Source organism: Haliotis rubra, unplaced genomic scaffold (genome assembly GCF_003918875.1).
Source record: "Haliotis rubra isolate DU_JTF1 unplaced genomic scaffold, ASM391887v1 Scf660, whole genome shotgun sequence".
Classification (NCBI taxonomy): Eukaryota; Metazoa; Mollusca; class Gastropoda; order Lepetellida; family Haliotidae; genus Haliotis; species Haliotis rubra.
Genome location: NW_025767369.1, coordinates 128,825 through 145,237, shown reverse-complemented (window position 1 = coordinate 145,237; position 16,413 = coordinate 128,825). Strand labels below are relative to the sequence as shown.

At 42.2% G+C, this 16,413-nt stretch overlaps 1 protein-coding gene across 1 annotated transcript; it reads right to left on the bottom strand.

Moving 5' to 3' along the window:
• Positions 1 to 3,661: 3,661 nt before the first annotated feature.
• Positions 3,662 to 5,841, bottom strand: LOC124257464 (myosin regulatory light chain, smooth muscle-like). The gene has a single exon (XM_046691528.1). It carries the CDS (start codon positions 4,517 to 4,519, stop codon positions 4,043 to 4,045), a length of 477 nt encoding a protein of 158 aa, XP_046547484.1. The 5' UTR covers positions 4,520 to 5,841; the 3' UTR covers positions 3,662 to 4,042.
• Between the last annotated feature and the right edge of the window lie 10,572 nt (positions 5,842 to 16,413).

The window sequence follows — 16,413 nt, the reverse complement described above, 5'->3', positions numbered from 1 at the left end:
TCCGTCATTATGAACATTCTGTGAACATTGTGGACAATACAACATGATTTGTTTGAGTAGCATTTTAGAAGTTGCTGGTATAGAGATGACACAACTTTATGGATGATCAACAACTATATTTTAACAATAGCAACGTTTCGGTATACACTACAAAGCAAAAAACAGCCTAAAGGTGTGGTTTACAACATCAGCTGCGACTGTGGCAGCAACGTGCACTACATTGGTGAAACATCCAGACCACTCAACATACGCATCAAAGAACACAAGACATCCACAACACAAGACAGACACAACACAAGACATCCACATCCACAACACAAGACATCCACAACATAAGACATCCACAACACAAGACATCCACAACACAAGACATCCACAACACAAGACATCCACAACATAAGACATCCACAAGACATCATCACAAGACATCCACAACACAAGACATCCACAAACATGATTACACCACAACACCAGCCTCCAAATTGGCATCCACAAATTTCATCAACACAACATCAACTTAGACACATGTTAAACACTCTAAACACTTAACAACACTGATTACACTCAGCGGAAATTGGCCGAAGCATTACAAATACGACATTTTAATCCCTCTATTAACAGAGATCAAGGCTATTACATCCCCTCAGCCTCCATCACCTAATCCACAAATAATTAACCACTCAACCCACTCTGGATCTCATCATCCTTCATACTCACATTCCTCACCACTGGTTTCTTACTAATTACTCCCCCCACCACCACCTTGGCTTCTGCCTAATTAACTTACATTCACTAATTGTCATGGTAATCCCACTCATCTCATTTTGTTATCTTCAGCTCATCATCATGTCATTGTAGCTCATCATGTAACTTTCTTTGATGTTTGTTTCCCCACCTTTGTTATTGTTATCGTATTATCTTATCTTGTATATAAACCGGTGTACCCCATCATTCCCCCCATATGCTTGACAACGGTATCAGAACCTATACTGAAACGTCTCTATTGCAAAAATAAAGAGGTTGATGATCCATAAAGTTGTGTCATCTCGACAATACAAACTGTGATAATATCGAAGGAACACTTTACCTACGCATATATCAAACTCAATGATGTGTTCTTAAATGACATTGTGAGTTTCTTCAGTGACAAGTTAATGTGCATATGTTATATTTGTGAGTGTTGATGTTACTTATACACAATAACGTCATGCATAATACCGCACAGCTTAAACATAAGCCCGAATCAACCACAGATGGTCTACACGTGCTGCACGGGTCCATAAGCGACTGCTCGCGATGTCCGCGCCCATGCAGGGGAGGATGGAGGAAATGATATGAATTTTCTGATGAACATATATAACGTAGTGTAAATGAAACATATTCTATATCTACACAATTTAGTAACGCGCGTCGATTATGGGACAGACGATTAGGATACATATATACTGAGGGAAACAAATAAGGGAACACCACTTCATGACACTGATCCTTTATTTATTCTCAGATTTCCTCCCTCAGCGCTATTCAAAGCTGGTGATGAAAACTGGAAAACATTAAAGCAACACTTGAAGTTTCCAGTGTTCCCTTATTTGTCTCCTTCAGTATATACCGCAAATGACCGTAAATAATCTGGGTCCATTACCTGATGAAACAGATTTGTTTTTACGGAAAACCCCTGCAGGCAAAACACATCTTACGACGCAAATATAGTTTAGACTTTACTGTTCTTTACTGTCTATTTGATAAGAGTATATTTCAATACGTACTGCAGTTCTTGCTGCACAGTATCCGGAATATAAAGGCACGCTTAACTCATGTCATACTGTTCATAATAATATTTACATGTTGATATTGCATTATACCTTAAATATATGTCTGTGATAGATACATGTACACATCATTAGTGCACCGTTGAGGAACATGTGCTATAGTATAGTCATAACGCGTTAGCGAGTCCGTGTACGTGACCTGATGACACAAGCAATATTTCGGACACATAGTAAATGAGTTGGTTTTATGCCGCTTTTACCAATATTCCAGCAGCATCACGTCTATGGATACAAAATTGGGCTTTCTTGTGTCAACAGGAGAAATTGAACCCTGACCTTCGAAGCGTCAAACGAACGCTTTAATCACCAGGCCACCAGTTCACCGCCTCTCATCCATATAGCGAAAGGTGATTTGTCAGTATTCATTAATCACTCCCCAAACCACTCTTATGCTAGTTAAAATGCCTTGTGCATGTTGCCACTACGATTCAGCTGTGTTTTGTACATATCGTTGTAAATATACTTGATCTGTGACATATAATGTGTTGTCTGATGCGGATTGTCCTTGTGTTTCCTTGTATATGTGTATGGAATAAGGTGTTACTTGCACACATCAAAATTTTCAAATAAAAGTTTTGTTTGAATGTTGAAGTTGTAGTATTCAAAGGCAGAATATCCATTGAAAACACCTTTCAAAACATTATGTCCCAAATTATCCAAACCATCCAACACTTTCATTTCATGGCCATCACGGTTGTTCAGTTATTCCATTGTTCAGTTCCCATCACGGTTGTTCAGTTATTCCATTGTTCAGTTGCATAATCTGTTAACTCACGATGTCCATTCCACTGCTTATGGTTATCAAGACCCATCATACTGCTACTAAGGTGGAAGTCAGATAATCACATTTTGTCTTTTTGTGTCAGTAAGGCCCCTTGTCAGCTATTCAGATATCATCCACAATAACATGAGCATCTTCCAAACAATTAGGATTTCTACTCTAACATATTTTGGATGGTGTCAAAGCGTGTGCCACACAAGGGTATAAAGACAGAAGGTGCTTATGTTGAATGGCTTTCATGGGTTCCAGTCGGAGGTAGAATACACAAACTGCAAAATAGGAAGCACAGCTCCAGTAAATAATTCTGTCCTGGCCAAATTCTGACTGCCTAACAAGTTGATCATGAGAAGGATCATGAGAAGGCTTCCATTATATGCAAGCATCACTGCATTGATTGTGTTATCAAAGAGCTGGTATGTCAAGTGAGGAAATGTCTTAAAATCATGCATTGATACATTGAACATTTGACTTGATTGTAAAACCTGACATGTCCAGTAATGGTACTTTAGTCAGAAACCGCCTCCGTGGTGTAGTGGTTAGAACGTCCACCCGGAGAACAGAAGGTCGCGGGTTCGATCCCCGACCGCGTCATACCAAGAGACGTTAAAATATGGTACTTGTTGGTCCCTGCCTGGCGCTCGGCATTAATGGGTACAACAAGGACTGGTCGGCTCGGAGTCAGTATAATGTGTCTGAGTGGGGTATTCATCTTTCACTGCGGCATGGTATCTCAGTGGGCTAGCACTATAAAACCAGCTTAAGTCTGGGCTAGTACAAGCAGCCTGACATACATATACACACGCATGCACGTCGTCATATGAGCGAAATATTCTCAAGCACGACGTTAAAACCAAATTTCACCTCACCTCACTTTCGACAAATACATTTCATACCTTGACACACTCTCATCTCGGTATATTGAGCATATCTGGTTAATCTGGACGATGTTACTATGAATGGTATTATCCAGGTTAGCGAGGGGTCACTGTGTTGAGATAGTGTAAAATCGCCGTGTACTCAGCACTTCTTTACATCAACATAGAGCAAGAGTGGAAACAAAGCAAAGTCGCTGTTGATATTTATTCATTTCAAGACAAGACCTTCCATATTGATATTCGCCATCGTGGATTTAACATGGTGTGAAGATGGAGGCAGAATGAATGAGTGAATAATACAGAGTTCGAACAGCCACCTTTCCTGAGACAAATCTAGCAATTTTAAGGTAACACGAGGTAACCACAAGGATGACTTATATTCTAAATATATTCAATGCGTCTGACACTTAACTGAATGCTTTGTCCAGTTAGCACCATGGCGTAGCACAAACGAAAGGCACGAGACATTGTTACCATGACAACCGCCGATTAATTATCTGATGAGTAAACAGGGAAATGTCCTTCATGTGTACTCCACGATGCAGATGCTTGTTAGATTAAGCCTTGGCCATATCCTCGTCATCCTGTTTGCCCTTGACCTTGGCGGTGAAGGCCACGTAGTTGAACATGCCCTTGGAAATAGGGGCCTCCTTCCACGTCTGTTTGATCTCCTCCTTCGTGAAGTTGTCTCCCATGTTCTCCAGGAGATCCTTGATGTACTCCTCGGGCAGCACGCCCTTGCCCTCCTCGTCAAACATGGCGAAGGCGCTACGGATGGTCTCCTCGCCGTCCGTCCCTCCCATCTTCTCCCCGAACAGGTTGAGGAAGGTGGTGAAGTTCAGGGGACCAGGGGCCTCCTTCAACATCTCCTTCAGCTCGGAGTCGGCGGGCACTTTGCCCAGGTTGCCGTAGATGCTCTTCAGGTCGTCTATTTCGATGACGCCGTCCCTGTTGACGTCGATGAGGGCGAAGGCTTCCTTGAACTCCTGCACCTGAGACTGACGGAACATGGAGAACACGTTCTGGGGCGCCATTGCTGGATGAAGGAGCTGTGGGCAGACAACGTCAGACTTCTAAACGTGATGGAAGTGGGAATGGTTGGGACAGAGGAATTCTTCTCAATATATGTTGGAATTGGTTATCACGTGACTTTAGGTACGCGGTATCACGTTACGAACATCCCTCTGTTCACGGGACGTCACGCGATGATGGTGTAACGTCTCATGCAGCGGGAAGCTGCTCGTGCACGTGGACCCCATGTAGTGTCACTTCTCCAAACTAATTGCCTGGTTATGAGCATCGACTTTACCTCGGATGTGTAATCAAACTGGTTCGAAATATTACGACTGAAACAAGTCATATTTACGTGTGTATTTCCTATCACGTTTCTGCTTATTCTTGACAGTATGTGTCGGTACATGTGTTTTAACACTGTTAGCGTTTTCTGTTATAATCTACACAGTGAAATGATACATGTTGTAGTTTCAGGGAAATTTCATGTTCATAGCATGCCAGTAAATATTACATTCAGGTCAGGGGAGGACGTTCAGCAGAGGGGAAAGGCGATGTGTGAAATTCACAGAGCGCGAGATACCTAGACTGGATCATGCAAATTCCACATTAATATTTTCTGCACAATATACTCAAATAAATGTAAAGCGAGTGTGTAAAATATTATGACTTAACTAGTTCTCATAATTTAAAACATCGCAATTTGAAGTGACGCTTAAGTTAACTTTTTTTTCAAATTGAAACATTCCATTAATTAGTTTAAAGCTACATCTCAGTCTTCACCTAATCCCCCCTCCCTCCATTCTCTTGTAAAATCTCACCAACACACACGTATGCGTCTCCTCCCCTCCCAAACCCCCACACCCATCGCACACACGTGCACATATCCTTTCCAGCCAGATGCCTATACCTACTTCTGGGATGGCCACAGTGCAGTGGTGATATTGATGTACCCTGTGGTGCCACGCCTGGGAGTAAGCCGGCTAATTAACATTAAAATAGACTGGATTCACCCCATGTTTATCTTCATATATCTTGTTATTCTACTTACATAAATGCACATATATCCTGCATTTACGTATCTTATTGTTCCGCTATTCATACCTTTATATTAAACATAAATCAATTTAATTCTAGGTTAGAAAATGACCGCAAAACGTTGTACTTTGTTATTGTAGTGGATTCAGGTATGTGCGATATCTGGTTATAAATGTTGTTAGATGAGGTTAGATGAGGTTCCCACCATGATATACTTGACCTGCGACAACGTATATCCTATGGTCTTTGGTGACAATGATGACGTCATCATTCCTGGTGAGGCGTTGTACTTTGCTCATAATATCAGTCACCGGTCTGTCTGGTCCAGACTTTATCATTTACACGCTGCCTTCATGTATCTGGAATATTGCTGGAAATGGCGTGAAACAACAAATATACAATGTTGATAGTGATATCATACGTTAGTTGAATGTGAGCTAAATGGTTTGACGAGGAACTGACTTTCCCTCTTTAGTGCTATCCATTCAGTTCACTGTCAAGTGAATGAATCTGGGTAAAGACCTAAATAAACCGTCTGTGTAAGGTATTGTAAATAGTCACTGCTTCTACTGCCCCTCGACCCAGTGTGACGTTTCATGTGATCTTAACAGTATCAGATAAAACACTGGTAGTGCATGTTTTAAGATAGGCAACGTGAGGTAAAACGGTGATTTTGAGATGAGTGCAATATACTGCACTTCTATACTGCAAGCTCCATGAGATACCAAGCGGCAGGTGCATGGATACTACACTCAGACACAGTACTGCGATGACGAACCGACTAGTCCTTGTTTTTCCCCTACATTGACGAGCGTCGGGCACGGTAGTGAGTGAGTGAGTGTACTTTTACGCCGCACTCAGCAATATTCCAGCTATATGGCGGTGGTCTGTAAATAATCGAGTCTGGACCAGACAATCCAGTGATCAACAGCATGAGCATCGATCTGCGCAATTGGGAACCGATGACATGTGTCAACCAAGTCAGCGAGCCTGACCACCCGATCCCGTTAGTCGCCTCTTACGACAAGCATAGTCGCCTTTTATGGCAAGCACACGGGTTGCTGAAGACCTATTCTACCCCGGATCTTCACGGGTCTCGGGCACGGTAAATTGATGTAACATATTGTCACTTATCTTGGTACGACGAAGCCGGTAATCAAACTGTTGACGTCCCAGTCTCGGTCAGATTTCAGTTGGTCATCCCCAGTGTAAGTGGTGACACATTCATTTTACAATTCTGACGAGAGACCGGTTAAAGACAGGTTCGTTCGCTACTTCAACACATACATCTTTTATCTAAAATTAGAGCCTAGTAACAATACGTATTCCTGTCAAGATAGCCGGCATGTTCAGCAACAGTTGTATCTTGTAGTTTGAAGAAAAGAGAACCTGAGATCAATGTAACATAACACTCCATCGTCATCAAAGTCGTCATTATCACCGTCATCATCATGTTCCTACCATGAGATCAATGTAACATAACACTCCATCGTCATCAAAGTCGTCATTATCACCGTCATCATCATGTTCCTACCATGAGATCAATGTAACATAACACTCCATCGTCATCAAAGTCGTCATTATCACCGTCATCATCATGTTCCTACCATGACATCAATGATTGCTACGTGTTGGCGTGTATGCATGTAGTGTATACATAATTCGATACCACTTCCCATGTATAAACCATTCATACCATAAAATTACAGAAGCATTTTCAGATAATGGTTATCTCGGAGTCGTGTTGACAATCGTGAAATGGTGGCAACTGTTAAAACTCATCCAGCGAAACCATGAGTCCTGAAGCCAGCAAGTAACTTCAAAACAATACCAGCTGTGATTCCCGTTCTGCTCAGGACATTAGTTCTAGTGTTATAACTACCACTTACAGCATGTGAAGAAAACGATCTAGCGCCATCTAGGTCGATAAATCTTGATGGGATTAGACAGCTCTTGGAATGTTGTCTTGATGACTGTCTCACATAATATATATGTTTGTTTGCTGACTAACCCATCACTCAGCGTCATTTCATCTGAATGAGGACAGTGTGTCATATTTGTAAAAATACGTATATCCATGAACCACGGGGAGTGTTTTTTAATAAACTTGATTGATTGATTGATTGTTAATAATCCAGTGTGCACCAGACAGCCCAGTGATTGGCACTATGATCGTCTCTCTACGTAATACAGAGATAACCAAGCAAGTTTTCGAGTCTCACCACCCGATCCGTAAGTCTCCTCTTTGAACAAGGGAAGCTGCCCTTTATGACAAGTATGGGTTACTGAAGACTAGTTCTAACCCTGATTTCCTCTCGTCTTACCTAGCAGCGATACAGTGCGACCATCTTCAGCGAACCAAGCTATCAGGAAGTATTTCGACACTTATTTTCTAAATTTTCTTGCACGCTGATTTGTATATATACTATGGAATCCGAGAAGGGACATTGTCGCGTTGTCGCATTGTCGCCCTCTCAAAAACAAGTAATATGAGGCAAAATAAACCAAAATGCGACAACGCGACATATCACCAATTCGTCGCATTGTCGCGATGTCGCGTGTCGCGTTTTGAAAAATATTTTTTTCATTCCTCCAAAGGGCGACACGCGACATAGCGACAATTTTCAAGGTCAAAATACGTCGCGTTGTAGCATTGTCGCCCTATCTAAGATGCGTAAAAAAAGCCTAAAAATTGACTAAAACGCGACACGCAACAATGCGACATATTGAATGTGTCGCATTGTCGCGTTGTCGCCCTTTTCTATTACCGGTGCGCATGCGTAGAAAGTCAATTACACTACGCATGCGCAGCTAAAGTTATACTCTCTATCACACTTCAGTGGTCTTTTGTTACCTCCAATGGTTTTAAAATGACGTAGTACTCGTAATGGTAATGGGGGCTGCTTTTCTTGAACCTAATGGACATTTTTCATTGTTGCTTTGAAAATTATTTTATATATTGTAAATGTATTTAGCCAATCAAGTGTGTTTTAGCAGCAACACAAATTATTAGCGCTACTATTCATTTTAATGACGGCACACGGTGGCCCTGTCATTCAAGGCGAGGCAATTTGCTGTGCAGAGTTGTGTCTCTTAGTCACACCAGAAAACTATGATCATAGGTTCGAACCCCAGCACCATACACATTCATCACTTTGGAACCTGTGAAGATCCGGGTTAGACTGTGCCTTCAATAACCCATGCTTGTCGTAAGAGGCCACTAACGGAATCGGGTGGTCAGGCTCGCTGACTTGGTTGACACATGTCATCGCTTCCCAGTTGTGCAGATCGCTGCTCATGGTGTTGATCACTGGGTTGTCTGGTCCAGATAATATTTAACAGACCGCCGCCATATAGCTGGAATATTGCTGAGTGTGGCGTAAAACTAAACTCACTCACTCACTCACTTTGGACATTTCACCGATATCAAGCTCACAGGTTGTGAAAAAACATCAGGTGATGTCCTCGAATGGGTCACTATGTTCGACAGTGTCGCTCCTGACAGAGTTTCTTGGTACAGTCCTGTCCGACGCTGATGAATTTGTCCCACACCTGCCTCTGTTCAGCCAGCAGTGGATGGATACCAGGTAGAATGAGATGGTAATATCACTTAACCATCCTATGTCGGCTTTGAGCGTGATATTCTTCTTGGGAAAACGCCATACAAATGGACTGTTATAATTATGATATTAGAAACGATGAAATCACTTGGCAGAGCTGCGTACCCTGGAGTGCCAGAAACCAACCAATGCGACAATGCGACAATGCGACATATATTTTGTCGCATTGTCGCGTGTCGCGTTATAGTCATATGTTATAATACATACTATACTCAATATTTTAACAAAGCGCGACACGCGACAATGCGTTTTAGGCTGTTTTTAAACACCTTATATAGGGCGTAAAAGGCGACAACACGACACATTTTGACCTTGAAAATTGTCGCTATGTCGCGTGTCGCCCTTTGGAGGAATCGAAAAAATATTTTTCAAAACGCGACATGCGACATCGCGACAACGCTACAAATGGGCGATATGTCCCGTTGTCGCGTTGTCGCGTTGTCGCATAGTCGCGCTTTGGTTAATTTTGCCTCATTTTGCTTGTTTTTGAGAGGGCGACAACGCGACAATGTCCCTTCTCGGATTCCATAATATACTTCATGTTGGCATTCCATGTGAGTTTCGAATCAACAAATATCTTGGCACCATTATTGATCGAAGCTCACATGGAATGCGAACACAGAGCACACTTCAAGAATTGATTGTTAGCGTGTCTTAAGAAACTTATTCCTGATAATAAAATACTCTTCATATGTTTAATACAATATATATAATATATTGTTTCTCGGCGTGTCTTAAGAAACTTATTCTTGATAATAAAACACAGAGCACTCTTCATATGTTTCCTAATAAACTTAATATAATAAAATATATATATATATATATATATATATATATATATATGTATAGAAATATTGGATATATATACTGAGTCAAAAAGAAACTTCACAGAATGTAATTTGAAAAATAATGAATAATGTTTCTCTGATGATACATCTATGTATCCGAAATGGGATCCCTATCTTCGACTCTAGAAAACTTGAGCAAAACCCACTCAAACCCATCCATTCGTCGTGCAAATGACGTGAGTGCCAAATCAGGTTTTGCACGTGCAGGCGAGCAAGTGATCTTCGCATCGACGTTTTCTTCATATGAACGTGTTTGCATTGGCCTCACGAATTGAAAACACACTTTATACCACAGTTCTAACGGTACTTGAAATGCCACGATTGTCAAATGTGTAACGTGAACATGCCGTTGGCATGTTGCAAGCGGGAAGATCAGTTATTGACGTCGCAAGAGCAATGGGATGCAGCCGTCGTTCTGTGTATGACTTGCGAGGTCGTCTACAAACAAACTGGCACCACTTCTGATCGCCCAAGGTCGGGTCGTCCACGTGTGACGTCACGAGCAGAAGACCGTCAATCGTCCTACGTCACCTTACGTGACAGATTTCTGCCGTCTACACGAACCAAGGCTGAGATGTTTAGAGGTCGACTGTCCCTCACAGACCATTCGAAATCGGTTGCGGGCTGCCAATCTCCATTCTGAACGTCCATATCGTGGGCCAATATTGACGCTGTTTCATCAACGTCAACGTCTGCTGTGGGCCCAACGTCACCTCCGATGGACCCAGAGAGACTGGAATCGAGTCGTCTTAGCGATGAATCCAGGTTTACCCTCAGATTCGCGGACGGCAGGCATAGAGTCTGGAGACGACGTCGTGAACGGTATGCCCAATGTTGTGTACAGGAAGTCGACAGATTCGGGGGCGGAAGTTGCATGGTGTGGGGTGCTTTCTGTGGGAAAAACCGTTCCCGACTTCTGGTCATCCGTGGAAACCTCACAGCTGCTGCTTACCGCGACCAGGTGCTCACCCCTGAACTCGTTCCTTTCATGGCGGCTCATGGCCCAGGTCTACAGTTCCAGCATGATAATGCTCGGCCGCATACCGCGATGTTGACACGCAATTGCCTTCGAAACGCTGGAATCAACGTCATGGACTGGCCATCGAGGTCCCCTTACCTTAATCCAATAGAGCACGTTTGGGATGCACTTGGGAGAAGGCTTCGTGGTCTTAGGAACCAACCTCAGAATTTGCAGGAACTTGGCGCTGCCTTGGAAGAGCAATGGCGCAGAATCCCCAACCACGTGTTCACAAGCATCAGGCAGTCGATGAGGAGACGGTGTTTGGCAGTGGTGAATGAGCGGGGCGGCCATACACGATATTGAACTGAGAAATTTCTCATTTTTATTCTTGTGACTTGACATTCTGTATTTCCATGTGTTTGAACGGCGGTGTAACCTAATGGAACTGATTATGGCACTGTCAGTGTATCGAGTACATCACACAGATCTCAGCAATGAAATAATAACAATTTAACCATCTTACCATCTCTTGTTCTTTTATAGTGCCCTGAAGAAAGAATGTGAAGTTTCTTTTTGACTCAGTATACATATATATATATACATATATATATATACATAAATAAAAACAGAATGCCTTTTTCTCCAACATGTTACGTTCTCTCCAACATGTTACGTTATATCATTCACAACCAGCTTTTCCCTTTATATCCTGTATGAACTATCTTACTCTAAATCATGTTAATTTAAAAATAAATATGTTTTTTTTGCATCTGACTGTGGATAAAATTAAGAAAATTAGAATGGTTTCAGCTAACTGTAGAGGCCTAGCTGACACTAATAAAAGGAAAGAAGTTATGAATCTATACAGGAAAAAATCATATTCAATAATTTGTTTGCAGGACATCCATGTGGCTAAAGAAGATGTAAATAAAATTAAAATGAATGGGGTTTGCAAAGTATAAGTGCACCCTTTAGATCTAACTCTAGAGGGGTGGCTATACTCTTTAATAATGACATTGATCTTACCATACACAGAACATTAGAGGATGAAAATGGTAATTATGTTATTGCTGATATAACTGTTGACGATAAAAGATTCACCCTTACAAATCTCTATGGACCTAACATTGATGACCCAGATTTTTATCTAAAACTTTTCAACAATATTTGTAATTTTGATAATGAATCCATAGCTATTGTAGGGGATTGGAATTGGTCATTGATCCTTCAGTTTATTTGGAAAATTATGAAAATATCAACAATCCTCAGGCTAGAAATGTTGTATTAGACAAAATTGAATCCCTTGATCTTATAGATATTTGGAGAGAACTGAATCCTGATTTAAGAAAGTATACCTGGTGGAGAAACAAGTCTAGACAACAAGCAAGGTTGGACTTTTTCTTAATTTCACAAGACTTGGTTAATATTTCACTTGATTCTGATATCATACCTGGTTATAAAACAGATCATTCAGCCATTAGCTTTACTTTTCAAACACTATCAACCAAGAAAGAGGGAGGGGTTATTGGAAATTTAACACTTCCTTACTCTTACATCCTGAATATGCTGATTTAGTAAGATCAATCTTGAGGGATACAATTGAAGAATATTTAGATACTGAACATAATGGTGAAAATGTTGATGATTCGGATATTAAATTGAAGATTGATGATAGCTTATTCTTGGAAACTTTTCTGATGAAAGTAAGAGGAAAATCAATCTCTTTTTCATCTTTTCTCAAAAAGGAAACAATAAATAAGACCAGTGAATTGGAAATTAAAATCAAAGACTGTGAAGATGATATTAGAAAAGATTTCCAAAATATTAAAGAATCCCTACTATCTGACCTTACAAAATTAAAATTGGAACTACAACAAATTAAAGAAGAATCATGAGCAGGCGTCCGCTAGCCATTGAGTATAACAGACTACTGATTCCAGCAAGGGGGTAAACAAGGGCACAACGTTTAGTGTGTTGTGTTGGGAGGATGAACTGACTGATAGGTCTGGTCCACGTCGACATACGCTGTAACAGACCGAGCACATGATCGCTCTAGCGGCACGGTGAAACCACCCTCCATTGACAACAAACCATCTCTGTGTACCACAATACATCCTCTCAAGACTTTCAATACAGTCGACCACGCCCCGACATGGCTGGTGACATGCTCACTGACGTGAGTCGCCCCAGCCTATTTATTGTGTGCCCCCACCTCTTGTGTTGGACATGTACTTATATGTGTATGTGATGGTGGTATCACTCTGCAATAGTACAGCTGTATGTAGTCTCAATCAGATATGGCGTCACGACAGGGAGTTAAACATAGATTGTCGGGGACTAGGTCTAACCCGGCGTCAAGACAGGAGTTAAACATAGGGTTATCAACATAAGTTGACGGGAATTTAGGATTAGGTCTAAACTGGAATCTCCACAGGAGATCAGCATGGGTTGTCGGGGACGAGGTCTAAACTGGAATCTCTACAGGGAGATCAACATAGGATGCCGGGGATTAGGTCTAAACTGGAATCTCTACAGGGAGATCAACATAGGGTGTCGGGGACTAGGTCTAAACTGGAATCTCTACAGGGAGATCAACATAGGATGTCGGGGACTAGGTCTAAACTGGAATCTCTACAGGAAGATCAACATAGGATGTCGGGGATTAGGTCTAAACTGGAATCTCTACAGGGAGATCAACATAGGATGTCGGGGACTAGGTCTAAACTGGAATCTCTACAGGGAGATCAACATAGGATGTCGGGGACTAGGTCTAAACTGGAATCTCTACAGGGAGATCAACATAGGATGTCGGGGACTAGGTCTAAACTGGAATCTCTACAGGGAGATCAACATAGGATGTCGGGGACTAGGGTCTAAACTAGGAATCTCTACAGGGAGATCAACATAGGATGTCGGGGACTAGGTCTAAACTGGAATCTCTACAGGAGATCAACATAGGATGTCGGGGACTAGGTCTAAACTGGAATCTCTACAGGGAGATCAACATAGGATGTCGGGGACTAGGTCTAAACTGGAATCTCTACAGGGAGATCAACATAGGATGTCGGGGACTAGGTCTAAACTGGAATCTCTACAGGGAGATCAACATAGGATGTCGGGGACTAGGTCTAAACTGGAATCTCTACAGGGAGATCAACATAGGATGTCGGGGACTAGGTCTAAACTGGAATCTCTACAGGGAGATCAACATAGGATGTCGGGGACTAGGTCTAAACTGGAATCTCTACAGGGAGATCAACATAGGATGTCGGGGACTAGGTCTAAACTGGAATCTCTACAGGGAGATCAACATAGGATGTCGGGGACTAGGTCTAAACTGGAATCTCTACAGGGAGATCAACATACATCAACATACATGTAGTTTGTGTGGGACTAGTTCTAAACTAGTAACTCTACAGGGAGATCAACATAGGTTGTCGGGGACTAGGTCTAAACTGGAATCTCTACAGGGAGATCAACATAGGATGTCGGGGACTAGGTCTAAACTGGAATTCTCTACAAGGAGATCAACATAGGATGTCGGGGACTAGGTCTAAACTGGAATCTCTGCAGGGAGATCAACATAGGATGTCCGGGACTAGGTCTAAACTGGAATCTCTACAGTGAGATCAACATAGGATGTCGGGGATTAGGTCTAAACTGGAATCTCTACAGGGAGATCAACATAGGATGTCGGGGACTAGGTCTAAACTGGAATCTCTACAGGGAGATCCACATACATCAACATACATGTAGTTTGTGTGGGACTAGTTCTAAACTAGTAACTCTACAGGGAGATCAACATAGGATGTCGGGGACTAGGTCTAAACTGGAATCTCTACAGGAGAGATCAACATAGGATGTCCGGGACTAGGTCTAAACTGGAATCTCTACAGGAGATCAACATAGGATGTCGGGGACTAGGTCTAAACTGGAATCTCTACAGGGGAGATCAACATAGGATGTCGGGGACTAGGTCTAAACTGGAATCTCTACAGGGGAGATCAACATAGGATGTCGTCGGGACTAGGTCTAAACTGGAATCTCTACAGGGAGATCAACATAGGATGTCGGGGACTAGGTCTAAACTGGAATCTCTACAGGGAGATCAACATAGGATGTCGGGGACAAGGTCTAAACTGGAATCTCTACAGGGAGATCAACATAGGATGTCGGGGACTAGGTCTAAACTGGAATCTCTACAGGGAGATCAACATAGGATGTCGGGGACTAGGTCTAAACTGGAATCTCTACAGGGAGATCAACATAGGATGTCGGGGACTAGGTCTAAACTAGTAACTCTACAGGGAGATCAACATAGGATGTCGGGGACTAGGTCTAAACTGGAATCTCTACAGGGAGATCAACATACATCAACATACATGTAGTTTGTGTGTGGACTAGTTCTAAACTAGTAACTCTACAGGGGAGATCAACATAGGTTGTCGGGGACTAGGTCTAAACTGGAATCTCTACAGGGAGATCAACATAGGATGTCTAAACTGGACTCTACAGGGAGATCTAAACTGGAATTCTCTCTACAAGGAGATCAACATAGGATGTCGGGGACTAGGTCTAAACTGGAATCTCTACAGGGAGATCAACATAGGATGTCCGGGACTAGGTCTAAACTGGAATCTCTACAGTGAGATCAACATAGGATGTCGGGGATTAGGTCTAAACTGGAATCTCTACAGGGAGATCAACATAGGATGTCGGGGACTAGGTCTAAACTGGAATCTCTACAGGGAGATCCACATACATCAACATACATGTAGTTTGTGTGGGACTAGTTCTAAACTAGTAACTCTACAGGGAGATCAACATAGGATGTCGGGGACTAGGTCTAAACTGGAATCTCTACAGGGAGATCAACATAGGATGTCGGGGACTAGGTCTAAACTGGAATCTCTACAGGAGAGATCAACATAGGATGTCGAGGGATTAGGTCCTAAACTGGAATCTCTACAGGGGAGATCAACATAGGTTGTCGGGGACTAGGTCTAAACTGGAATCTCTACAGGGAGATCAACATAGGATGTCGGGGACTATGTCTAAACTGGAATTCTCTACAAGGAGATCAACATAGGATGTCGGGGACTAGGTCTAAACTGGAATCTCTACAGTGAAATCAACATAGGATGTCGGGGATTAGGTCTAAACTGGAATCTCTACAGGGAGATCAACATAGGATGTCGGGGACTAGGTCTAAACTGGAATCTCTAGGACTGACTGAGGAGAGATCAACATAGGATGTCTTAACACATTGTGGGGACTAGGTCTAAACTGGAATCTCTACAGGGAGATCAACATACATCAACATACATGTAGTTTGTGTGGGACTAGTTCTAAACTAGTAACTCTACAGGGAGATCAAGATAGGTTGTCGGGGACTAGGTCTAAACTGGAATCTCAACAAGGAGATCAACATAGATTGTTGGGGATTAGGT